The sequence below is a fragment of the Mangifera indica genome, chromosome 11 (assembly GCF_011075055.1).
Source record: "Mangifera indica cultivar Alphonso chromosome 11, CATAS_Mindica_2.1, whole genome shotgun sequence".
NCBI lineage: Eukaryota > Viridiplantae > Streptophyta > Magnoliopsida > Sapindales > Anacardiaceae > Mangifera > Mangifera indica.
Window position 1 is genome coordinate 7,840,721 of NC_058147.1, and position 27,364 is coordinate 7,868,084.

General features: G+C 30.6%; 3 protein-coding genes across 3 annotated transcripts; all 3 read right to left on the reverse strand.

Annotated features, from left to right (window-relative positions):
• Positions 1 to 797: 797 nt before the first annotated feature.
• LOC123228904 (small ribosomal subunit protein S13, mitochondrial) lies at positions 798 to 4,850 on the reverse strand. Its single transcript, XM_044654395.1, has 4 exons — positions 4,696 to 4,850; positions 2,459 to 2,639; positions 1,265 to 1,489; positions 798 to 1,189 (listed from the first exon to the last, which is right to left on the reverse strand). Exons 2-4 carry the CDS (start codon positions 2,528 to 2,530, stop codon positions 1,022 to 1,024), a joined length of 465 nt encoding a protein of 154 aa, XP_044510330.1. The 5' UTR covers positions 2,531 to 2,639; positions 4,696 to 4,850; the 3' UTR covers positions 798 to 1,021.
• A 2,962-nt stretch (positions 4,851 to 7,812) lies between these two features.
• On the reverse strand, positions 7,813 to 19,100 carry LOC123229837 (tryptophan aminotransferase-related protein 4-like). The gene is made up of 6 exons (XM_044655818.1): positions 19,026 to 19,100; positions 12,807 to 13,087; positions 11,605 to 11,899; positions 11,208 to 11,500; positions 10,654 to 10,934; positions 7,813 to 8,189 (listed from the first exon to the last, which is right to left on the reverse strand). Exons 1-6 carry the CDS (start codon positions 19,032 to 19,034, stop codon positions 7,972 to 7,974), a joined length of 1,377 nt encoding a protein of 458 aa, XP_044511753.1. The 5' UTR covers positions 19,035 to 19,100; the 3' UTR covers positions 7,813 to 7,971.
• Positions 16,293 to 19,071, reverse strand: LOC123229836 (tryptophan aminotransferase-related protein 4-like). The gene is made up of 5 exons (XM_044655817.1): positions 18,745 to 19,071; positions 18,106 to 18,400; positions 17,711 to 18,003; positions 17,138 to 17,418; positions 16,293 to 16,683 (listed from the first exon to the last, which is right to left on the reverse strand). The coding sequence occupies exons 1-5, from the start codon at positions 19,032 to 19,034 to the stop codon at positions 16,466 to 16,468; spliced, it is 1,377 nt and encodes a 458-aa protein (XP_044511752.1). The 5' UTR covers positions 19,035 to 19,071; the 3' UTR covers positions 16,293 to 16,465.
• Positions 19,101 to 27,364: the final 8,264 nt, after the last annotated feature.

The following is a 27,364-nucleotide window of genomic DNA, read 5'->3' on the forward strand; positions in this document are numbered from 1 at the left end:
CGAGTCAGCCAGAGATTATGGCTACTGTTTTAACCTGGATTTTAAGGAGGATGTAATGTTGTGATTGGCACGTATACAATGCCTTTTGAACTGATAAGTTACCCATATATTGAATTCAGTTTTAGTTTTTCTCCAAAAAAGAAGTATTGTTTATATTAGGAATGTGTTTTAGCTACTCTGTGCGGTTGAGTAAACAAGTTATTGATGATTGGAATGTTCCTCATTTTGTGTTCATTCCTTTGCTTGATGATTGCATCTGTTGCACAAGCAACTAGCTTTCATTGAAGTGAGGCAGAATTGAAGATAGATAAGCTCTAAGATCACACTGGCTTCCTGTCTGTGATTCGTCTAGACTTACATTTGGGCGGAATTCTTTTCTAGCGTTGTAAATTTTGTTGTTTCTAATATGGCTGAAGAGAAGTTTGATCGTAAATTTGGAGAGTTTGCTCAGACGTGGAATTGGTTTGAGTGATCATTTTCCAGAGAGCAAATTCCTATTCTTAAGCAGCCTATGGCTCAATTGCGGCAATTTTCAGAGTAATGTGGTGCTTGGTTCATGTATTCAATCTTGATCAAAGTTATCTGAGTATATGTTATTTGACAACAGCTTCAATGATAATAATTTGGATGATGAAAAGCAAGCCATAATTTTATGATGTTGATTAATTTTAAAATCTAATGTGAAACAAAAATTTTAAATTTCATCATGGATTAATCTGAATAATGCAGTACAATATTAGTAATATCTCAAACATTTATATCTATCACAGAACATAACATGAAAAAAGATGTCCCAATTGACAAAATGTTAATCTGCAAAATTAAATTTATGCAGGGAAAAGCACAAATAAGTCACATCTGGAAACACCAGAAACAAATTCTATGTTCAACAAGTAACAAAAGGCACTTCCAAGAAAGGGAAAACTTGAATAGGATCTAATCAACCTATAAAACACTAATCTGTCTCAAATCTTATGCATATCCAAATTCTCTGATTGCACAAAACAATCAATTGTTAGATTTAACGGGTGGGTTTCTTTTTCCCTGGAATTGCAACCCTCTTACCCTTCCGTGTCCTGGCATTTGTGCTGGTTCGTTGTCCTCTGCAAGGCAAGCCTTGTTGATGTCTAATCCCACGGTAGCATTGTATGTCCACCAATCTCCCTATATCGTTTTTAATGCACCGCCTCTGGAAAACACAAAAGTAAATGTATAATGACAAGGAAAAGCCTTATTTAAAGTAGAAGCAGAAGAGAAAGCTAACCAAATCTTCTCCAGTCAAGTATCTTGAAACTTCTTCACGAAGACTGTTGAGCTCCACTCCAGTTAAATCCTTAGTAAGTTTGTTCCCTATGCTGAGCTCACAGAGGATTTGGCAAGCTCTAGAGCGACCTACTCCATAAATGTGCTGAAGTGAGATTTCAAGTCTCTTGTCATTTGGGATCTCTGTGTTTCCCACACGAAGGCATTGAAAGCGTAGACCACGAGACTAAAGAAAATAAGATAACACCATTGTGTTAAACCATAATCCCCATATTGTTGTACAAAATGTTTTGAGAATGAATTTAGATGATATATCAATTGGGACCCACTAACTAAAATAAAAACTCAACCAAGCTTAGTTGAACAGTTAGTTTGGATTATGGAATGCACTGCAGTAGAGCAGATAAATAATTGGGTACGGACAGAGGATAAGGCCAACATAATATAGTGACACCATTTTGTTGTTGCAGGGCTTGTGGAAATGAAAACAAATTCTATGGAATGCCATATAAATTTGCTGGTATTGAAACTGGAAAAAGCTTCCGCTCTATGGTCTTTTTGTGCCTGATAAAACTATTGAGATATTATTTAAATCATGTTTTAGAACTTTTCATGCCTCTAAGTAAAAACATAAAACATATTTGGTAAATAATTTAGTGCCAACTTTATCATACTTGGTCTATTAAGAGGACATAAAACAAAAACAATTTATCTATGGAACATCCTATAAACCCCAGATTCTGGCTGAGAAATTATGCCAGAAGAAATCAATAACTCAATATTTTCCTACAGCTCCTTAGCAAGCAAACAATATCTGATACAATGTTACATAAACACATAAACCCTAAAAAACCATTAAGCTAAAGAAATCCACACGAAAAGTTTCAAGATCTAGAATCTTAACAATCAATTACTTTCAAAATAAATAAACATGCTATTACAAGCAACACAACATTTCTGTTACTTTGTTTACCGGGAGTACCCCAAAAAAATAATGAAAATAATAAAAACCCACACCCAATAATAGAAAAGAGAGATCAGAAAAGCCAACTCTCAATATTTTTAACCCTAAACCTCAAACTAAACACAGAATAATATAAACCATACAACAACCAGCAAGTATGACACAGCCTAAAGCTCTGAAAACAGAATCAACTTGGATGTCAAAGAATTAGTGCATAAGTGGAGAACTCACGGTAACAGTCTGAAGGAGTCGCTGACTGATATTAGAAAGTAGCCCAGCTGAATTCTGTAAACCAATCATCATAAATATCCCGCAATATGAAGGGACACTAGAATTAGAAAAGGGCAGAAAGAGAGATTTGGTAGTTTGGTCCCGTGCTGATCAGATTACTGAAGAAGAGAAACCCTCCTGCCTGTGTTAAACCCAAAAACTTATAAATTTATATATTATGAAATTTAGGGCTATATGTAACCATAAAAAAATTATATTAGAGAGGAATGAAAATTAACCACTAATAAAATTCAATTTTCAATAAAAGACTATTACTGTTATATGAAATAATTAAATGAATAAATTACATTTTTCCACCTACGGTTTGGCCTAAAACCCTTAGATGACATAAATAATGTTTTCTCACCTAAAATCAAACAACTCTATTTCAAAAACTAACAATTTAAGGGCAAAGTGATAGTTTTACCATCCATTAATTTGGAAAAAATTTAAAAATAACTCATTTACAAATCAAACCCAACCATTTTAAATATGATAATTTAACCCTTAAAAAAATTAAAACTCACAAACCAATCCCAAAAATCTATTGAAAACCCTACTCGCGATGCCTTCCTTCAAAATTATGATATTCGCCTCACATATATTGAAATAACTATTATAGTCTCAATATTTTGTAATATGATATTTACACCCCTAATTTATTGTGTTCTATATAGTTCTTTAAGGGTGTAAACATCATTTTTGAAACTATAGAGGGGCGTAATAAAAATTTTAAAATTCAAAAACACCCTAAACTTTTTTCCGAATTTCCGAAATCCCCTAAATATGTTAGCACCCCAAATATTTTCAAAAATTATAATTCACCCTAAACATATAATTATATGTCATTAATAAACCTTTCTATACTTCTATTAGTGTAACTACTATTATCATTTGTCATCATTCCCAGCCTGATACTAGAAAAAAAGGAAGAAGAGGGTGCAAAGGAATATAAGTGGATTCTTATGTAATTTTGATATTTAAAAAATTTATTTTTAATTTTGTTAATTTGAGGTTATAGGAAAATTTTGAAAAATAAAATAATAAGGATCAAATTGTAATTTCACTTCCAAACATTGTGGTTTTTTTTTTTTTTTTTTTACAATAATGATGATATTCACTCCATTTATTAAAAATCTAAGCGTGATAACAAAAATATAATTAGCTCAAAAAAAGAAAAGAAAAGCAAGAAAAATAACTAATTCTCTATCCGCTCATCTCCATAAAACAACAAACACAAAAATAATCTCTACCAACATAGGGGATACCCCTGCCCTGATTTTCATATTAACCAGCTATGGAAAAACAAAATAGACAAAATTTCTACACAGTATTTGAACATAAAGTGACATATATAATTAAGGTTGACAAATCTATAAGTAACATCCTGGTCCACTGTTAGACACATAATCTGTCACGGTTTTGTTTTTGGATTTTATAATTTAAAAAGTGTCTTGACAGTTTAAGAGCTACCAAATTTGAGATTTGCCTAGTGTTTTACATTCACCCCCATTATCAGACTCAATATCCTCTATTAAATTTGTCCCACTATGGCAACAATATCATTTGTAACATCCGTTTTGGACACATAATTCATCACAGTTTTGTTGTTGGATTTTATAACTAAAAACGTGTCTTGACACAACTTAAGAGCTCATGGGTTATTTAATCGATTTTCTTTCATCATTCCCAAGCAATGTGGAATGAGTATCTGTTATGTACTTGATCAATATGGGATTAGCCTAAAGATGTTACTATATATTTTTAGAGAGAATCAATTAAAAACAACAGCAGAATTGCACAAAACACAGAGCATTTGAGTGGTTACCAACAGACATTCCATTTACTTGAACCTAACAGAATTTATTCATGGAAACAACATTCAAGAAGCTGACTTTTGAGCCCTCAACATGAATTCAGATCTGAAACTCTGATTTTCAAACACACACCATCAAATCCCCAGACAGGTACTCTACTTAGGCATTATTAAAACACAATAACCTTGTAATCAAATCCAGAAACTTCAATAGAACAAGAATACATTATCCAATGTCGCAGTTTATTAAATAAACACAAACAACTAGAAACATATATTCACAAACAAAATAGAAATATTGAAAAATCATTAATAAATATGAATTTCAAAAAAAATATCGGGAAACAAACAGATAAGAGACATTTTGTAGAAGAAAAATCACCAGTAATGTTGCGGAGGTTCCCGATGGCGACGGCGGAGAGGGCTGAACAGAAGTGGCAGCAAGTGAATTAGAGTAAAGACCGAAGAAGGTAAGTCGATATGTTTTCAAAACGGCGTACTGTAACAATTCTCTCTTTTTTAATTTTTTTTGGGTTGGGCCTAAGGTGATCTTTTACGGTTAAACCCTAATTTAAATTTATTTTCAATCATTCAATTTAAATTTAGGAATTGTTATTATTTATTTTAGGCCGGAGAACTTATTCCCACCCAAGGTTTACTTTTTTTCTCAAGTTTTTATTTGTTATTTTTCAAAAATCTAAATATTCACCCATAAATTATTAAATTTAATAAAATTCAGGAGTTCTAAGGATAAAATTATCATTTGATCAATAAAATTAAAAAATTTTTCTATTTTCTCCATAAATACTAAAAATTAACAATTTTCTTTCAAACTTAAGTTTTGAAAATTTATATTTTCCTATTATTAAGTTAGGGTTTCTCTGATGACAAACTCTCTCCCTTCTCCAACAACCTCTCCCTCTGTCAGCAAACTTTCTTACTTCTTCGGCAACAAACATTTTTGTTAGAGATGAAGATGAATTATCTTTGTCCAAAGAGGAAAATAAAACATCTTCATCAAAGGTGAAGACGTTCATCATTAGAGAAGGGAGAGAGTTCGTCGTCGAAGAAACCCTAAACCTAGCAAAGGGAAATATAATTTCTTCAAAACTTAAGTCTGAAGGAAAATTGTAAATTTTTAGAGTTTAAAGGAGAAATATGATAAAATTTTAAAACTAACGAATTTAATTAACTTTAATAAACAATAAATAGATCTTTGAGTTTTTTAAAAATAACAAATGAAAAACTTAAGAAAAGAGTAAACTCTATATGGGGATAAGTCCTTTGACCTTTATTTTATTCAAATTATGAAGAATTTTGTGTAATGTTGCATATCTCAAATGCAAGCCTTTACTTCTTAATTACAAATTATGAATCACATTATATGACAAATCATCATTTAGAGTGAAATCATTTTTAAAAAGCTGATGAAATTTTAATTTTGAAAGTAATTTTTGTAATGTTCATTATCAAATTATATATTTTTGTTGCATTTTCCATCAAAATATTTAATTTGTATTGGGTTACTTTTTAGATTAAGATGAATTAATCAATAACCAACTTTTAAACATTTAGTAGATCAAACAGTTCTTTTTTCGGTGAAATTTTGTTCATTGATCACCTTCCTTGTATCATTAACGCTACTTGTTTTCTCCCTTTGAGTTGTTTCGTTATGTCGAAGACTTCTATGAGACTCAAGGTTAGACTCAAACCGAACTCGTTTGAGCTGGAGCTCAAACTCAATTTAAATAAGCCCGAAACGAGTCAATCCTATATGAGCTTGGTCGAGCTCGAGTTATTCGTTAAATTTTTTTATTAAAAAATTTAATATAAAATGACATCGTTTTAACAAATATGTATTAAAACGATATCGTTTTAATAACAAAAAATAAGTCAAACTGAATTCGAGCCGAGTTTGAGCTTGACTTCCACGAGCTGGACGAGCTTGAGCTCAAACTCGAGTTCAATTATATATAAACCGAACTGAGCTCGAATTGGCTCAATTCGAATCTAACCTTAATGAGACTAATGGTTCACATTTTTTCTAATAAGAATAATGTTAGATGTATAAATAAAATTTACTAATTTATTAATATAAATTAATGTGATAATATATGATCAGGTGATTTTAAAATAAAATAAAAAACAATCAATCATTTTATTTAATTACATGTTGTCACTAAGGATAATGATGAGTACAAAGATAAAATTTAAGGAGTTAAAGTTGAATAAAAATAAAATATAAAAATAACAATTATAAATAATAAAATCTACCAAAGTCAATATAAATTTTAGAATAATATTGAAATTTTTTTTTTAATTTCAAGAAGAGTCCGTAGACCACTCATAACCCTCCTTAAGCCTGTGACTATGGATAAAATAAACAATAATGTTATATGCATAATTATTAGGACTAGATTCGAATCGAGTTAAGCTCGAGTTTAGCTTGGTTTACTTATAATTGAGCTCAAGCTCGAACTCGATTCGACTAATTTTTTGTTACTAAAACGACGTTATTTTATATCAAAATTTTTAATTGAAAAATTTGACGAATAGCTTGAGCTCGAGCTCGTATAAGGTTGGCTCATTTCGGACTCGTTTGAAGTGAGCTCGAGCCAGCTCAGTTCGAATCCAGTCCTAATAATTATTGTACATAAAAAAAATTATACATACGGATATGGTGCTTATGTGACTGTAAAAATATATTGGGTTATACAAATTCATATTATACAAAATCAATTACCTTGTATTAAGGTTCACTCTAACACACTTTTATTTTTTATTTGATGTTAGACTCTTTAGTCTTTAACACTCTTTCTTAAGTGCAACTATCATAGGTTAATACCATGTAAAAATATATTGCACTTATAAATGCGGAGATCGAAACCCATATACAAAACTAATTAGTTTGTGCTAAAATTTAATCTATTACATTTATATACCACTCACTTATGTTATTTTTATTTAATGTGGTACTCTTTAGTCTCCAACAATGACGTTGATGTGGCAGATACTTTTAACATATGACATTTGTCACATCAGTTTGTGTAATTTTTTTGTGCACAAAAATTATACATATAACATCATTATAAAATAAAATAAAATGCATGTAGTTGTTAGGGCTGGATTCAAGCTCGAGCTTGGCTCGGTTCATATATGGGTGGCTTGAGTTCGAGCTCCGCTAAGGCCGGCTCATTTCGGGCTCGAATTCGGTTCGGCTCGGCTCAGCTCGTTTTTCGTTATCAAAACGACATCATTTTTAATATATATTAGTCAAAACGACGTCGTTTTGTATCAAAAATTTTAATTAGAAAATCTGACGAGTAGCTCAAACTCGACTAAGCCCGGCTCATTTCGGGCTCGGTTCGAGCCTAACCCTAGTAGTTGTAATCTTTTTATAACTTATAAATACTAAGAATGCTATATTACAATGCTCACCGACAAGGATTGGTTTACAGCCGAACATAGTTATTTGTCAAATTGTCCACAGACAATGAGAGCCCAGTAATGTGGCATCGGAAATATATAATTGTAGTGCAAAGTACAAACATTTTATAACAAGCATGTAGGTCAATAGACATGACCAGCTTTCAAATTTATTCTTGTTTGTACAAGAGGAAGCTTGAAATCAACTGATAACTGTTCACACAAATTTTCTTCACATAGTTTTGTAATTATCACCATCTTCCTCTGAGATTAATTTGTTTAATCTCAGCAGCAGCATATCAAAATCATCTTGGCCTCTGATTAGGCTCAACCTTACATGCCTATCTTCTGCACTAAACTTGCTACCTTCTCGTCCTTCAATGTTTCCACCTCTCAGAACCTCATAGCAATCTTTGTCTTCTTCCATCTCACATCTCAACCATGCATAAGCTGATCAAACATTTATCAACTTGTTAGAAAATGGAATCTCTCAACTTGCCGGATAACTATAATAGAAAAATGGGAAATTATATTAAATACCCATTTTATCCTTTTATTAAGCAAAAATATTCATTTCTCCTATTTCTAAGTAAAAATACCCATTTTTTCTATTCCTAAGCAAAAACACCATATTTTTTTTAAATACCAAAATTACCCTTCACCACATCTATATAAGCCCTCTCACTCTCACTCTCATTACTTACACTTCTTATATCACTTAAACATTCACTCTCACTCTCATTTTTACTTAATATCAATTACTATGGGTTCGTTCAGAAGAAAGAAGTTCGCATTTTTGAATTTGAGTCGAAAACAATTAATTCATGAAAAAAAAGTATTTATATGAATTTTAACTCAAAACTTAATTTTATTTGTTAAATCTAGTTTGTATATCATATAAAAGGGGTATTTGGATATTTGATAATAATTTAGGAGTTAAAAAGTGTTAGAAAAATATAAGGGACATTTTAATATTACATAATATATAAAGGATTTAAATAACATGTTAAGAATAAATAGATATATTTTGATACAACATACAAAAGTGTTAAATGAAGTTTAAGATAATTATAGGGGGTTAAATGAAAAAATACGAATCGATATATCATAAACTGACAAATATTGAAAAATGAAAATGAAATTTGAAATCTACATGTAGAAATAATCTAGAATGTGAAAAACGAAAAATCTTAAAATGGTAGAAATTAGAAAAATAGAAGTGAAATTCGAATTGTATACGTTGAAATATCCTAGAATGTCAACAACTGAAAATTCGCTTGAAAATCTAAAAAGCACGAATCGATATATCCTAAAATGACAAAAATAAAAAAAGTGAAACTGAAATTCGAATTCTGTATGTTGAAATACCCTAGAATGTTAACAATCGAAAAATCACTCAAAAATCTGAAAAATACGAATCAATATATCCTCAAATAACAAAAATCGGAACTGAAATTTTAATTTTGTACGTTGAAATACCCTAGAATGTCAACAATAAAAAAATCGTTTGAAAATCTGAAAAAACTGATTTAAATTTTGAAAACTATACGTTCAAATAGCTTAAAAACGAGAAAACCAAAAAATCAATCTGAAATTTCGTAATTACATCGTAAAACATGTCTAAAAAAGTACAAAAATAAAGAGACGGATGTCAAATTTGAAAACTACATATAAAAAAAAAACCCTAAAATAGGAAAAACGGATATAAAATTCAAAAGCTACACGTTGAAAAACCCTAAGTGTGAAAAATATCAATTTACCCCCTTATAAATTTTCCACTCTTAACAGATCCAATAATTTTCCTTTGACCCCTTATCAATTTTCTAATCTCCTACAGACTCTATAGTTTAAAAAAAGTAAATTTCCACCTAACCCATAGTTTTCACGGACTGCCTCACAGTTCAGTGTAAAATTTCCCACGAACCCCCATAGATCTCCCCCTTTTCCCCGTCCCCCTAAGATTTTGAAAACACTAAATTTTTCCCCCACCCCACGAGCACCCGTGGAAGATTACCGTAGCACCAACAGATCTAACCCATCTTCCGGCCAAAAATCATCATTTCAGCCTCTAATTTCAATACAAATCAAATCTACACATCCAATAACACAAAACCCCTTAAGAAATTCTAGCAAAACAATCAAGAATCAAAACATTTTATGTCTTGTTCAAAAATCGGAATCCTAAACATTCAAACCTCAAAATCTCCCTCAAATCTCAATACTCCTAATAATAAATTGATTCAAACAAGAAGTGAGATGATGTACTATCCTTATTTGTCATTTTCGGTTGTCGAAAAATACGAAAAGTCAACAGAAAAAATGGAAACTCGTTGCACTCGTGGGAGACCCGTGGGAGATCAAAATTTTCTCTGAATTTGAATAGTAAATCCACCAGAAATGTGGGTTTATATATAACGGCAGTTTGGTCATTTCTCAAATTGAGGGCATTTTTGCTTAATCTTTTGGATTTTGGACAATGTCACTTAACACTCTTTAGTTTTAGACATTTATTATAATTTCCCTAGAAAAATTCTTGATATAGACTAACATTAATATGAGCTTCAAATTATTAGTAAAAATAAACCCACTATTCTAGAAGGTTATGATCTAGTAGAACATATTAGTGTGAGCTTAAGGTGTATTAGGCTTTTGATAGAGTTCAATACCTTATTATATATTGACTACGTCTCATCTGAAACCAATACAGTATAGTTTTACTCTTTGAAAGCTATCATTCAGGGGCTATAATTGTGGGATCTCTACGAATTTAAATTGCATGGCATTCCAGTATTCTTATAAACCTAAAGTTACACTGCATTATTTTATAACTTATGTGTAGGGGTTGAAATTAGGGTTATTGATTTATAAACTATATCTGGAAGAGCTTGGAACGAAGAGTATTAAGAACAATTACCTGGTGAAGCTGGCCTGACTTTGTGGAAGAAATTGCAATTCTGAGAAGCAATTTCCTGGAGAGAAAATCGCTTTGATAGTGATATAATCTTGCTCAACTTTTCCCACCGGCTCCTCATTGTTTTGTATCCGAATTCAAATATCTCCTTTCCTCTGTTTTCCAGCACTACTTGCACAAGCTTCAAGGCTCTTAGCTGACTGTCCCGAGAAACCCCCATGGTGTTAAAACTCATATAAGTTGTCATTCTTTCATACACATTCTCTTCCTTTATCAACGCCCACCTGCATGGTTTTCGTTAAGGATGAAACTATAATGAAATATACAACTAGCATTTATTGAATTTGAATAAAAGTGTGCAGAAAGGAGCATTTCTATGAGTAACCATTTTGAATACACGAATGGATACATATCTATGTGTCTCATCATGATGGTCATTTATCTTTAATTCAAAATAAATAATGTGCACCTATTTATGTAGTTAAAAGTGGATATGTATATTTTTGTTTATGAAGAAAGTAAAAGTGGATGTTGAGCAGCAATTTTTTGCTTGTTACCCAAGCCTGGAGCCAGCATGGCCAGTCATCTTTGAGAGTGTGAAAATCATAACATCTCCATCTGCAGGAGCTGAAATTGGTGTAAAATGAGGCCAATAATAAGCATGATCATAAATTTGTTTGACATTTGGCCCCTGAAGAACTGCCTTGTTCATCTTTCCATCGGGGTTGTTTGGTGCTGTTACAAACTCAATCAAATTCTTCCCAGTGTCTGAAGTATTCTTCCATAGAGATGTATCTCCATAGAACTGAAAATCGACTGATTGGAAAAAGTCTGTTTGCCTTTGATAAACCTGGAAACCATCAAAGTAATACCAAAGAAATAATACATCATCAGAGGCTTTTGCAAAATGCTTTTCAGAGAATACAAATTAGATGGGTTCGGACGAATGCGAACCGGGTAAAAAGGAATTGTAGCCACAACTTTTGCAGGTGAGGAAGAGTTATCGGGAGAAAGGGCATGGACTGCAGCATTAAGGAGTTGGGTTGAACCGGCACCAAAAATGATGAATCTATTTTCTGTAACTGCATTTCCTACAACGGCATGGAGTTTTCGGATGTGCCTCTCAAGCTCTTGGGAGATGACAGAGAGATCTGCATATGAATAACTCATTCTGTGCCATCCTGCTACTAGGATTGCACTGCTTGCTGCATTTTGCATCCAGAAAGGCTCCAAGAACAACGGATCCCCACTGTAAAAATCAAAATGTTAGTGATCAAATTGACTTTTTTCGATTGATTTGTGTCTCAAACATACGAGTTCATCTCACTTATAAAACCAAAACTCACAGCTTATTTAGTTGCTTTTTAAATTCTTAGTTTTTTTATATCGGCTAGGCTAACTAAGAAAGATGTATATTGAGCCTAGCAACATTTCATGAACAAACTCTTCCTTCCGTGGATGTGGGGCTGCTGATCAAAGTAGCACGGAAACTTACAATGGGGTGCGTTTCCACGTTTCGGAAACGTTTCCATTTTCGAAACTCTCTGAAACTTGTAAGAAATGTTTCGGGTCATTTTGAAGTTTTTGAAAAATTTTGAAACATGTTTCTTTTATAAGAAAAATCGTGAAATCGATTAAACATATATCTTTTGTATTTTCAAACCAAAAATGTCTTTAAATCACATATTGAATTCATCTCCTCTCTACTCTTCGATGTGTTATTCATCTCTTTCCCAACATATCATATAGATTGATGTGTATTGTTGTTTTTTTCTTAAATATCTATATGTGTTTATTCAAGAACAATTTATAATAGGTTCTAAGATTCTATTTTATAGTATTATTTCTTTTCGTTCTTTTTTTATTATTTATTTTTATATTACACAAGTTTATGTGTTTTTGTTATAAAAAATTTAATATTTATAAAAAAACCTTTATATTTTCATATTTATAAGTTTCCCCACGTTTCCGTTTCCTATATTTTTAAAAAAATATGTTTTCACATTTCCGTTTCCGTGCTACATAGCTGCTGATTATACCCAAAGTTTGCCTGTTCGGTTTGATTAATTCCACCCAAAAAGACAATCCATAGGATTCCTTGTTTGAAAAAATAATAATAATAATAATAAAATAAAAAGAGAGACAGAAAGAGGTACCCGTTAGCGTTAGCAGCACAATCAGGCAAAAGCTGAGAGCAGTCAGGGCCGGAGTAGCAAGAATTACACTCGCAAACTGGTTGTTCGCCGTCGACAACAATCCCATCCAAGTAAGCTCTACCATGGCCGGAACATGAGATTGCAGCGACAGTCTCAGCTTCTCTTGCTGCTCTGCTGCTCCAACTGAGATTCCAGTTACTACCCACATACAGATTTCTGATGGAGATGAGATTCAGAATCAAAGAAGAAACTAAACAGAAGACATACTTGGAGCTTTGAATTTTGGCCATAGTTTTTGAATCATTGCCAGAGCCGCCTTGTCCTGATTAGGTGAAACAGGACTAAATAATATAACAGTTGATTGGACTATAGAAAGATTCCTTATGAGATTTTATTATAATCACTTTCCTTTTCGGGTGTCCATTAGGAAACATGGAGCTGCTGCTAGAAGGAAGAAAAAGAATGTGAGGGCTAAGGGAGAATTTTTAAGATTTGTATGGTAGAGGGATGGGAAATCAGTTGGAAAGGTAGAATAGAAAGAGGGACAAAAAGGAGTGAAGGGAGAGAGTGGGAGGAAGGTCTTGTAATGTCGCACACAGCGCCCATCATGATTTATCATTTAGATTTCCTTGTTATATATTCATTTAGCATTGCTAAAAGAATTAATTATGTAATGGTAAAATTATATATATTTAGTTTTAAATATTAAATTAAATATTTAAATAATATATTATTATCTGATTAATTAATTTTAAATTAAGAATAAATTAATATTTAATCACATGATATTATATCATCTCGATACTTAATTGAATATACACAACTAATTATATATAATGTTATTTGTTATTTTATGTGAATTATAGAACCACACTTCCCTCTTGTCAAAAATCACATCTATTTACGTGATTTATCTAAATCCATGTTAAATCTCTTAGGTCAAAAGACTTGTTTCCACCCAAGGTATAGTGATATCTTAAAGTTTTACTATTCTCTAACTTTCAAAAATTTAAATACTCATTCAAGAAACAATTTTTATTAAAAATCTCAGTTAAAGTAAAAGTAAAACTATTATTTACGACAAAATTTAAGAAGTTAAGGATTTATTATATGTTTTTCCCTCAGGTTTAAAAATATTGTAATTTTCCCACCCAAAGTTTGAAAAATAACGATTTCACCTTAGGATTTTTTTCCTCTTTCCTTCGACGACGATCTGCCAACTCCAGTTGTCGGTCGTCATCCCTCCCGCCTTATCTCTCCCTCCTAGCCTCTCCCCCTTTCCTCTCAGGCCACAGATTGATGAAAATCATCTAGAAATCTGATCTCTTATTATTTTTTTAAAACCGAAATCACCTTTTCATCCTTATCAAATCACTTTGTATTAAACCAAACCAAAATTTTTTAACAGTTTTGTTCAATTTTATGGTTTGAACTAAAACTTTTGTTCAATTTCCTAAAAGACAACCCAATTATCTTCAATTCCATGCACATGATAAAACTTTTAGAATTCTAGAGCTCAGTATGTGACTTTAACACCCTTTTCCTGAGACCTTTTTAGATTTTGACAAACAAAGGTAATAAAGTCATAATTGGAAGCTCATATCATTTGCCTAAACATGAAAGGGAATTAATCCAATGTAAGTTCAGTGGATATAAAATTAATCACTAGATTCAGAGTTTAACTTATTCGATGTGATTAATATTATCTCAAAGAGAGGATCCAATCAAATGAGATTCCTTGTTACTCAAATAAAAAAGTGAGATTCCTCCTTAATAAAAAAAAAAAATTTCAATGTAGAGGCAAAGGAGCCCAACACCAAAGAAGACGAAGATACTTGAATAACATATGTCAATTATTGTCTTTCTCCCTCAAGGTTTAAGAAGCCATCTTGACAAAATCCCAAAGGTCTTAGAATTATCAATTATTGTCTTTTCTCAAATTTAATAAAAATTCTTACTGACCTTCCTTGATCATGTTCATTTTCACCGTTAGGTTACCTAAGTGCAGGCTTCTCTTAATTTGAAGGGCAATTTATTTGCTGATTCATAAGAACTTGTATACATAAACACTATGCTTTGAAATTACCAAATTATAAATTTTCTTATCTAAATATGAATGAATAAAGGTCAAAAGACTTGGCTCCACCCAAGGATTGGTAAAATCTAAAACTTACATCCATTAATTTTCAAAAACCTAAATATCTATCCTTGTTAAAATTTATTATTAGTGTTAAAGGTAAAAAAAAAATTAAAATATATCATATTTTTTCCTTTTAATTTAAAAAATATAAAAATTTTTCTTTACTTAAAGTTTGAAAAGTAATTATTTTTCTATAATTTGAGATGACAAATTTTACCGTCTTTGGTGATTAAAAAAATTCCTAAGAGAAAAATAGTCATTTTTCAAATTTTAGATAAGAAAAACTATTAAAATTTTAAATTAAAGAGAAAAATGTGATAAATTTTTAGTTTTTAAAATATGTTTAGGTAAATAATATTTTTACCCTTAACCTAAATGATAAATTTTAATATAAAGACAAATATTGGGTTTTTAAAAATTAATTTATAGAAGATTGGGATTTGACAAAATCTTGGATGGGGATAAGTCCTTTGGCCATGAATAAAGCTATCATAATCGGATCACCCCACATTGATTATGATCTGGAACTACAATTCAAAAGTTAACAACCGATTGACACCTATTTCCAAACCTCTATACAAGGTAACTCTTTAAAATAATATTTTGTGTATTCATTATATATATATATATATATATATATATATATATATATATATATATATATATATATATATATATATATATAGAAATTTCTAATGTATGGATAAAAATAAGTGATTAGTCGTTGGCTACTTTTAATCTTAATTATAAGGTGAAATGACAAATGTATGTGGTTTTTTCTTAAACGATAATTTTTTTTTTAAGGTTAAAAAATAAAATTATTATTTTATTAGTATATTAAAATAATTAAAATTATATTAAGTTTTAAAAAATTCAGTTTTCTCCCAAGATACCAAACTTGAAATCTAATCACTTTCTCCAACGAACGGAGAACTAACAATAGAGGAATAAGACGAAGTCATTCAAAAGACGACTTTAGATAATGAGTGTCATCCAGAAAATAGACGAAGCTTCGTCATCCAACAACAAGCTATGTTGGTTGTCGGTGGGTAGAAGGAGGGGTGAAAAAAAAATTTAAGGATTTGGGAGAAAAAAAGTCACTTCTCAAAGTTCAATATGAGGTGAAATATTAATTGTTAAAACTTGAGAAGAAAAATGAGATAAAATTATATATTTTTTAATATTATTGTTAAATAACAGTTGTACTTTCATATTTAATGACAGTTCAAAGATAGAAGGATATTTAAGTTTTTCATGTATTACGAATATATTTTTAAGATTGAACTAAAACTTGGATTAAAAAAAATACTCTTTTGCCCTAATTATAATTATAGTATCAATTGTACTTGTATTAAATGTAAAGTCATTTTTATAATATTGTTTTGAATACTTAATACAAGAGGAGGAAGAGGGTAGGAACAAGCATGTAGGTCAATAGACATGACCAGCTTTCAAATTTATTCTTATTTGTACAAGAGGAAGCTTGTAATCAACTGATAACTGTTCACATAAATTTTCTTCACATAGTTTTGTAATTATCACCATCTTCCTCTGAGATTAATTTGTTTAATCTCTGCAGCAGCATATCAAAATCATCTTGGCTTCTGATTAGGCTCAACCTTACATGCCTATCTTCTGCACTAAACTTGCTACCTTCTCGTCCTTCAATCTTTCCAGCTCTCAGAACCTCATAGCAATCTTTGTCTTCTTCCATCTCACATCTCAACCATGCATAAGCTGATCAAACATTTATCAACTTGTTAGAAAATGGAATCTCTCAACTTGCCGGATAACTATAAGAGAAAAATTCCTGATATAAACTAATATTAATATGGGCTTTAAGTGATTAGTAAAAATAAACTCAATATACTAAAATATTATGATCTAGTAGACCATATTAGTGTAAGTTTAAAGTATATTGGATTTTTGATAGAGTTTAATACCCTATCATATATTGACTACATACCACATGAAATTAATATAATATAGTTTTACTTTTTCAAAGTTGTCATTCAAGGGCTATAATTGTGGGAGGTCTACGGATTGAAATTGTATGACATTTCAGTATTCTTATAAGCCTAAAGTTTCACTTCATTGTTTTATAACTTATGCGTAAATGTTGAAATTAGGGTTATTGATTTATAAACTATATCTGGAAGAGCTTGGAACGAAGAGTGTTAAGAACAATTACCCGGTGAAGCTGGCCTGACTTTGTGGAAGAAGTTGCAATTCTGAGAAGCAATTTCCTGGAGAGAAAATCGCTTTGATAGTGATATAATCTTGCTCAACTTTTCCCACCGGCTCCTCATTGTTTTGTATCCGAATTCAAATATCTCCTTTCCTCTGTTTTCCAGCACTACTTGCACAAGCTTCAATGCTCTTAGCTGACTGTCCCGAGAAACCCCCATGGTGTTAAAACTCATATAAGTTGTCATTCTTTCATACACACTCTCTTCCTTTATCAATGCCCACCTGCACAGTTTTCGTTAGGGATGAAACTATAATGAAATATACAACTAGCATTTATTGAATTTGAATAAAAGCCTAAAGAAAGGAGAATTTCTATGAGTATCCACTTTGAATATATAAATTGGTACATATTTATGTGTGTCATTATGTGATTGAATGTTTATTTATCTTTAATTCAAAATAAATGATGACACACATCAAATATGTATCTATTTGTGTAGTTAAAGTGAATATGTATATTTTTGCTTATGAAGAAAGTAGAATTGCATATTGAGCAGCAATTTTTGCTTGTTACCCAAGCCTGGAGCCAGCATGGCCAGTCATCTTTGAGAAAGTGAAAATCATAACATCTCCATCTGCAGGAGCTGAAATTGGTGTAAAATGAGGCCAATAATAAGCATGATCATAAATTTGTTTGACATTTGGCCCCTGAAGAACTGCCTTGTTCATCTTTCCATCAGGGTTGTTTGGTGCTGTTACAAACTCAATCAAATTCTTCCCAGTATCTGAAGTATTCTTCCATAGAGATGTATCTCCATAGAACTGAAAATCGACTGATTGGAAATAGTCTGTTTGCCTTCGATAAACCTGGAAACCATCAAAGTAATACCAAAGAAATAATACATCATCAGGCTTTTGCAAAATGCTTTTCAGAGAATACAAATTCGATGGGTTCGGACGAATGCGAACCTGGTAAAAAGGAATTGTAGCCACAACTTTTGCAGGTGAGGAGGAGTTATCAGGAGAAAGGGCATGGACAGCAGCATTAAGGAGTTGGGTTGACCCGGCACCAAAAATGATGAATCTATTTTCTGTAACTGCATTTCCCACAACGGCATGGAGTTTTCGGATGTGCCTCTCAAGCTCTTGAGAGATGACAGAGAGATCTGCATATGTATAACTCATTCTGTGCCATCCTGCTACTAGGATTGCACTGCTTGCTGCATTTTGCATCCAGAAAGGCTCCAAGAACAACGGATCCCCACTGCAAAAAACAAAATGTTAGTGATCAAATTGACTTTTTTCGATTGATTTGTCTCTCAAACATACGAGTTCATCTCACTTATAAACCGAAACTTCACTGCTTATTTAGTTGATTTTTAAATTCTTAGTTTTTTTATATCGGCTAGGCTAACGAAGAAAGATGTATATTGAGCCTAGCAACATTTCATGAACAAACTCTTCCTTCCGTGGATGTGGGGCTGCTGATTATACCCAAAGTTTGCCTGTTCGGTTTGATTGATTCCACCCAAAAAGACAATCCATAGGATTCCTTGTTTGAAAAAAAAAAAATAATAATAAAATAAAAAGAGAGACAGAAAGAGGTACTCGTTAGCGTCAGCAGCACAATCAGGCAAAAGCTGAGAGCAGTCAGGGCCGGAGTAGCAAGAATTACACTCGCAAACTGGCTGTTCGCCGTCGACAACAATCCCATCCAAGTAAGCTCTGCCATGGCCGGAACATGAGATTGCAGCGACAGTCTCAGCTTCTCTTGCTGCTCTGCTGCTCCAACTGAGATTCCACTTGCTACCCACATAAAGATTTCTGATGGAGATGAGATTCAGAATCAAAGAAGAAACTAAACAGAAGACATACTTGGAGCTTTGAATTTTGGCCATGGTTTTTCACCGGCCTCGCTCCCTGGCAATTATTGCCAGAGCCGCCTCGTCCTGATAAGGTGAAACAGGACTAAATAATATAACAGTTGATTGGCCTGTTGAAAGATTCCTTATGAGATTTTATTATGATCACTTTCCTTATCGGGTGTCCATTAGGAAACATGGAGGTGCTACAAAAGAAAGAAAAAGAATGTGAGGGCTAAGGCTAAAATTTTTAAGATCTGTATGGTAGTGGGGTGGGAAATCAGTTAGAAAGGTAGATAAAAAGAGGGACAAAAAGGAGAGAAGGGGAGAGATTGGGCGGAAGGTCTTATAACGTCGCACACAGCGCCCATCATGATTTATCATATAGATTTCCTTGTTATATATTCATTTACCATACCCAAAAGAATTAATAAATAAACGATAAAATCATATACATTTAGCTTTTAATATCAAATTAAATATTTAAATAATATATTATTATATAATTAATTAATTTTAAATTAAAAATAAATTAATATTTAATCACATGATATTATATTATTTTAATAATTAATCGAATATATAAAATTAAGTATATATAATGTTATTTGTTATTTTATGTGAATTATAAAACAACACTTCCCTCTTGTCAAAAATCACATTTATTTACGTGATTTATCTAAGTCTATGTCAAATCTCTTAAGCCAAAAGACTTGTTTCCACTCAAGGTATAATGATATCTTAAAGTTTTACTATTCTCTAACTTTTAAAAATTCAAACACCTATCCATGAGATGATTTTTATTAAAAATCTCAGTTAAAATTAGGGTTAAACCATAATTTACTTAGAAAATTTAAAAAGTTAAGGATTTATTACATGTTCTTCCCTCAGGTTTAAAAATATCGTAATATTTTCACCCAAAGTTTGAAAAATAATAATTTTATTTTAGATTTTTTTTCTTCTTTTCTTTGACGATGATCCGCCATCTTCAGCTATCGGTTTTCCTCTCTCCCTTCTTATCTTTCCCTCTCGGCCTCTCCCCCTTTCCTCTCAGGGCACGGATTGATGAAAATCGTCTAGAAATCTGATCTCTTATTATTTTTTAAAAACCAAAAACACCTTTTCATCCTTATTAAATCACTTTGTATTAAACCAAATTATTTTATAAACAAAATCAAAATTTTTTAATAGTTTAGTTCAGTTTTACGGTTTGAACCAAATTATGCGCATCCCTATCTCTTATTATTTATACTATTGTCGTGCTTTAAACGGTTGCTTTTCCCAAACTGGGGCTTAGTTTAACAGTAATTATCATTCACTAGTATTATAAGGGTATATTAGGCATTTTATTTCTGTCGAATTTAGGATTAAAAGAAAAAAAATATATCTATTTCTCTTATTTCCTAAAAGTCAACCCAATTATCTTCAATTCCATGAACATGACCAAACTTTTTGAATTCTAGAACTCAGTATATGACTTTAACACCCTTTTCCTGAGACCTAATTAGATTTTGACAAACAAAGGTGCTAAAGTCATAATTGGAAGCTCATATCATCTGCCTAAACATGAAAGAGAATTAATCCAATGTAAGTTCAGTGGATATAGAATTAATTACTAGATTTAGAGTTTAACTTATTTGATGTAATTGATACTGTCTCAAAAGAACGATCCAATCTAGTGAGATTCCTCGTTACTAAAAAAAAAATATGAGATTCCTCATTACTCAATAAAAAAAAAAATTCAATGTAGAGGCAAAGGAGCCCAACACCGAAGAAGACGAAGATACTTGAATAACATATGTCATTCATTATCTTTCTCCCTCAAGGTTTAAGAAGCCATCTTGACAAAATCCCAAAGGTCTTAGAAATTATCAATTATTATCTTTTCTCAAATTTAATAAAAATTCTTACTGACCTTCCTTGATCATGTTCATTTTCACCGTTAGGTTACCTAAGTGCACACTTCTCTTAATTTGAAGGGCAATTTATTTGCTGATTCATAAGAACTCGTATACATCAACACTATGCTTTGAAATTACCAAATTATAAATTTTCTTATCTAAATATGAATGAATAAAGGTCAAAAAAGACTTGGTTCCACCCAAGGATTGGTAAAATCTAAAACTTACATTCACTAATTTTCAAAAACTCAAATATCTATCCTTGTTAAAATTTATTATCAGCGTTAAGGTAAAAAAAAAAAAATTAAATATATTATATTTTTTCATTTTAATTTAAAAATCTAACAATTTTTCCTTACTTAAAGTTTGAAAAATGACTATTTTCTCTTTAAAGTTTTTTCTTATCACTTGAGATGACAAACTTTACCGTCTTTAATGATAGAAAAAAATCCTAAGAAAAAAATAGTCATTTTTTAAATTTTAGATAGAGAAAATTGTTAAATTTTTAAATTAAAGAGAAAAATGTGATAAGTTTTTAGTTTTTAAAATATATCTAGGTAAATAATATTTTTACCCTTTAATCTAAATTATAAATTTTAATATAAAGGTGGATATTTAGGTTTTTAAAAATTAATCTATAAAAAATTGGGATTTTACTAAATCTTGGGTGGGAATAAGTTCTTTGGCCATGAATGAAGCTATCATAATCGGATCACCCCACATAGATTATGATGTGGAGCAACAATTCAAAAGTTAACAACTGATTGACACCTATTTCCTAACCTCTTTACAAGGTAACTTTTTAAAATAATATTTTGTGTATTCATCATATATATATATATATATATATATAGAAATTTCTAATGAAAGGATAAAAATAAGTGATTAGTCGCTGGCTACTTTTAATCTTAATTATAAGGTGAAATGACAAATGTATATGGTAGATCTAAAATTCAAATGTCCACTCAAGTTTTAGTTCGTTAGGACACACTCATAAATTTTTTGTTAAGGTTAAGGAATAAAATTATTATTTTATTAGTAATATTAAAATAATTAAAATTATATTAAGTTTTGAAATTTTCAATTTCCTCCTGAGATACCAAACCTTAAATCCAATCACTTTCTCTAACGAACGGAGAGCTAACAATAGAGGAACAAGACGGAGTTATTCAAAAGACGACTTTAGATAACGAGTATCATCCAAAGAATGGATGAAGTTTCGTCATCCAACAAGTATAATTTAAAACAAAGGACACACAACAATAACCTTTGCTTGCATGAAGCTGTATAGGGGCTCGCATAACATAACTATCCAGCAAATTCAACCTCAATCATCACCCTAAAAACCTTTGTTTGCTTGGAGGCAAATGGAGGAGGGAGGAAGAGGGTAAGGAGGAAGAAGAGGAAAAGGAAAAATATAAGGCAAAGAGAAGAAAGTGTGTTTGGATAGGGGTCACGATTATAAGGAGGAAGAGGATAGGAACGAGAAAAGAAAGACAATTGTGAGGAGGAAAAGTGTCTGATGTTGTTTCATTAAATTATATGCTTAAAACTAAAATATTTTTTTTGGGTTTATATAGGTTCATTAAATATTGCATAATTTTCTTATTTTCCAATCAATGAAAATTGTTTTCATAAACGGTATTGAGAAAATATTCTAGGGTGTTGGGCAAATTAATTTTTTTATTCTTATAATAGAAAAATAGATTTTTTTTCTTATTTTTCTATCTATAATTAAAGAGTGAAAAATTATTATTTTATCAAAGTATGATTGAAAAATAGTTATTTAACCTTTCTAAAATCTAGTTACGAAATATGAGAATAGAAAAAAAGTTACAAAAATTATATGAGTATAATACTATAAATGGTGAAAAATACGTTTATAAAAAATGGGTCAAAAAATTCGAATGTGAAAAAGATACGGATATATATATATATATATATATATATATATATATATATATATATATATATATATATATATATAAGTTTAATATAACACATCATTAATAATACGTTTCTAAAAATACAGTAATATCAATCAGAATTTTAACACTTCTTATAGATCTTCTGATTAATAATTTAAATGTAAAACATCTAATTGACTATCCAATATAATATAATATATAATTAAAATTCAATCATTACAAAAAATTATTGAAAGAGGTTAGAGATTTAGATAATAAAAAAATTGAGTTTTTAGCTTTATATAGTTGTGACATTATGTAATTAATTAAAATACAAGAGATATTTTCGTACTTTTAAAAATTCATAAAAAATAAAAAATGTAAAAAAAAAACAAAAATATGAAACTTATAAAATATATTGTTTTTAATATATTTTAGGTTTAAATATTCAAAATAATATATTTAAAATGTAAATTAATTATAAATAATTTATATTTTCACTAACTAGGCTCTAGAATTTTAAACATATAATTGCAATCTTGTGATCTTTACTTTACTATTTTAATAAATTTTGGGAAGTCTCCATAAGTCAATTATCAGGCCATAGCTTTTTATTTATTTTTAACTCAATTATAACCTTTAAATTTGCTAAATAATTTCAATCCAATTAACAAATTTAATATCTAATTTCTTTATTTCAAAATTTTCTAAGACAATCAAGGGCATTTGCCCTGTTTTCTTCCTAAATTTCTGTATGGGTAGTCTAGTAATTTAATCTTGAAGGGAATACAAGAATGATTCTAAAACTATAGAGGAGATCTGAGTGATTAGTACAAACCTCAGGGGAGTTCAAAATTAACCCTCAACTTTACCTTGTGGTGTTTATAATAGGCCAAAAGACTTGTTCCCACCCAAGGTTTGATATAATTCTAAAGTCCCCCCAGTTAACTTTAAAAAACTCAAACACCAACCCATAAATCAATTTCAGTTAAAAATTTTTGTTGGGGTTAGAGGTAAAATTGTTATTTAATAAAAAATTTAAAAAATGAAACTTTTATCACATTTTCCCTTTAGGTTTAAAAATTTATCATTTTCCCCCACATAAGGTTTAAAAAATAAACATTTCCCCTTTAGGGTTTGTAGTTTTAGCTTGTTGTTGCTCCTTTGATGATCGGAGTTGGCCAATCTCCATACTAGCACTCCTCCCACTCTTGGATGATGATGAATAGTCGACCAGCCTGGTTGACTATTCGTCGGTAGGAAGACAAAATAGATCTACACGTCACACAGATCTATTTCAACTGATCAATCTGTGCATAGGCTGATGCACAGATCAGGCGGGAGAAAAAATAAAGTCTTCTTTCGATCGATTTGTGCATCGACCAACACACAAATCGGTTTAAAGAAACAAATCTATGTGACACATAGATTTGTTTCGTCTTCTTTTTGACGAATCGTTGACCCACCTTTGATTGGTCGACGATTTGTCGTCATCCAGGAGAGGGAGGAGCGCTGGTATGGAGGTTGGCTCGCTTCGGTCACCGAAGGAGCAATAGCAAGACAAAACTATAAACCTTAAGGGGGCGTTTGGTTTTGGTAATGTTTTATTACCCAAATAGAAAGATTACCTTGAAGATAGATTACTTAAAAGATTACTGGGTATAAATGATTACTATGTTTGATAAAATTTGATAGGTATAAATAATTATTGTGTTTGGTTAAAGGTAATAAAAGATTACTAATAAATTATTTTACTTAAATGCCTTAAATATAATTATTTTTATATATTTTTATATTATTTGTCATATTAATTAAAAATAAATTTATTTTTATCTAAAAAAATTAATAAATAATAATATAATTATAATAAACTCAAAATTACCTTAGTAATCTTTAAATACCTAAGGTAAAGGTGGTAATCAGATTACCATCTATATTACCTGTCACGTCAGCATTGGTAATAGAAGATTACTGTAATCTTTTATGACTAAAAAACCAAACAAGGGAATAAAAGATAGATTACCAAGGTAATCTTAAAATCTCCCAACCAAACGCCCCCTAAGGAGAAAATATTTATTTCTCAAACCTTAGATAGGGGGAAACGATAGATTTTAAACCTAGTGAAAAATATGATAAAATTTTAATTTTATAAATTTGTTTATTAAATAACGATTTTACCCCTAACTTTATTTGAAATTTTTAACATAATTGGTTTATGGATGGGTGTTTAAGTTTTTGAAAGTTAAGAGGGGGGAATAAAGATTACATCAAACCTTAGGTGGGAACATGTGTTTTGGCCTTTATAATATTTTCAAACTCCACCGGAGGCCGGCCCGACCTTGAGGAGATCACGGAGACTGCCGAACAGCTTTCAGACAATGTACTCATCCTAAGAAAATAGCCCACTTCTGATTCAAAATTCACTATCTTTACACTCACTTCTGTCATCTCTTCCGGAAATTGTCGTTTCAAATAATTTCGTTTCGTTTCAACTTGCAGTTAAACTGATTGTTCGCACCAAAGTAGTACGGAAACTTACAATGGGTGTGTTTCCACGTTTCAAAAACGTTTTCGTTTTTGAAACTCTCCGAAACTTGTAGAAAAAGTTTCAGGTCATTTCGAAATTTTTAAAAAATTTTGAAACACATTTCTTTTAAAAGAAAAATTATGAAATTGATTAAACACATATCTTTTATATTTTCAAACTGAAAATGTCTTTAAATCTCATATTGAATTCATCTCCTCTCTACTCTTTGATGTGTTACTCATCTCTTCTCCGACATATCATATAGATTGATGTGTATTATTGTTTTTTTATTAAATATTTATATGTGTTTGCTCAAAAATAATTTACAATAAATTCTATAATTTTATTTTATAGTATTTTTCCTCTTCATTCTTTTTTTATTATTTATTTTTATATTATACAAGTTTATGTATTTTTTTAATAAAAAATTTTGTATTTATAAAAAAACTTTTATATTTTTCATATTTATAAGTTTTTACACGTTTTCGTTTCCTATATTTTTTAAAAAATACATTTTCATATTTTTGTTTCTACGTTTTCACGTTTTTCCGTTTCCGTTTTCGTGCTACATAGGTTCGCACGAAGCCGGTGGACCCTTCAACTTTATCAATGTCTGCCGGCAGCTCTCAAACGAACCAACCTCGTAACTCATTTCTGTCACTCTATTCTCTGTTTTGGTTGCTCGTGAAACTGTAGAATATGGAATTAAACTAGCGTTTTGAGCTGTGTTCTTTTTTCTTTCTTTCTTTCTTTTTCATTTTAGTAACGACTTCGGTAAGGCTTTGGGTAAATGTTTTATGTGGAGAAAGCTATATGAACAACTATGAAAAATTTAATTTTCAATTAAAAAATATCGTTTTTTTATATTTAGTGATTGTTGTTATTTCTGTGTGACAAACTTCGTGATTAATACCATTAAACAAAATGGACTCTCCTGACTTTCGTCTACGAAACCTATCATTTATTGTAAAAGAGTGTTAATTCGCAATTAATATTGATGCTGCAGTATGACCTTTAGTTTATATGCATTGTGTTTTTGACGGTTGCTTTGATATGCTTGGCTGCTTGCTAGACTTTTATCCTTGTTTGGCTGTGTCTTGATGGCAGTAATGTTTCCGAACTGATGTTTTGATTTTACAGATAGGCTGGTGTTGAAGAACAAGTTGTGGAGCTCTAGAGATGCATCTAACATGTCTTTCGCACTGGTTTGTGTAGGAGATGATAAGCCATTCGATTACTTGCGCGTTTTACTTGGAATTACAGTCACTTCAGTCTCTTGGAAATGAATCTTTTTATATCAGGAAGAATGCCTTTTGTGCATTGTGTTTCCAGTAGTTGTTTGTAAATCATTTACTTTCTCATTCATATGGTATTGATTTTGTGTAATATGAGTTTTGATTTCTATACTTAGGGGGTGTTTGATTTGGGTAATGTTTGATTACTAAAATAGAAAGATTACCTTGAAGATAGATTACTTAGAAGATTATTGGGTATAAATGATTATTATGTTTGATAAAATTTGATAGGTATAAATAATTATTGTGTTTGGTTAAAGATAATAAAATATTACTAGCAAAATATTTTACTTAAATGCCCTTAAATATAATTATTTTAAAATATTTTTTATATTATTTGTCATATTAATTAAAAATAAATTTATTTTTATCTCAAAAAATTAATAAATAATAATTTTTTTATAATAAACTCAAGATTACCCCAGTAATCTTTAAATCCCTAAGGTGAAGGTAGTAATCAGATTACCACCTATATTACCTGTCACGTCAGCATTGGTAATAGAAGATTACTGTAATTTTTTATTACTGACAAACCAAACAAGGGAATAAAAAATAGATTACCAAGGTAATCTTAAAAACCTTTAACCAAACGCACCCTTATAGGTTAAATATATTCTTGATATAAGCCAGATGATAAATCTAATAGTATAAAGTGTTTTTCTATCTAAATAGATTTTATCAAATGACAAGTCTAATAATTTATAGTGGTTACAGTTAACGTGGATTAAAAAAAAAT

Excerpts from the sequence above, each read along its gene's own strand:
- LOC123228904 (XM_044654395.1), bottom strand. The coding sequence starts at position 2,530 with ATGATGATTGGTTTACAGAATTCAGCTGGGCTACTTTCTAATATCAGT. Across the intron at positions 1,490-2,458 it reads GACTCCTTCAGACTGTTACC|TCTCGTGGTCTACGCTTTCA; the intron begins GTGAGTTCTCCA and ends TATTTTCTTTAG. Across the intron at positions 1,190-1,264 it reads ACTTGACTGGAGAAGATTTG|AGGCGGTGCATTAAAAACGA; the intron begins GTTAGCTTTCTC and ends TGTGTTTTCCAG.
- LOC123229836 (XM_044655817.1), bottom strand. The coding sequence starts at position 19,034 with ATGGCCAAAATTCAAAGCTCCAAGTATGTCTTCTGTTTAGTTTCTTCT. Across the intron at positions 17,419-17,710 it reads CATGCTGGCTCCAGGCTTGG|GTGGGCATTGATAAAGGAAG; the intron begins GTAACAAGCAAA and ends AAAACTGTGCAG. Across the intron at positions 16,684-17,137 it reads AGTCAGGCCAGCTTCACCGG|CTTATGCATGGTTGAGATGT; the intron begins GTAATTGTTCTT and ends ATGTTTGATCAG.
- LOC123229837 (XM_044655818.1), bottom strand. Across the intron at positions 10,935-11,207 it reads CATGCTGGCTCCAGGCTTGG|GTGGGCGTTGATAAAGGAAG; the intron begins GTAACAAGCAAA and ends AAAACCATGCAG. Across the intron at positions 8,190-10,653 it reads AGTCAGGCCAGCTTCACCAG|CTTATGCATGGTTGAGATGT; the intron begins GTAATTGTTCTT and ends ATGTTTGATCAG.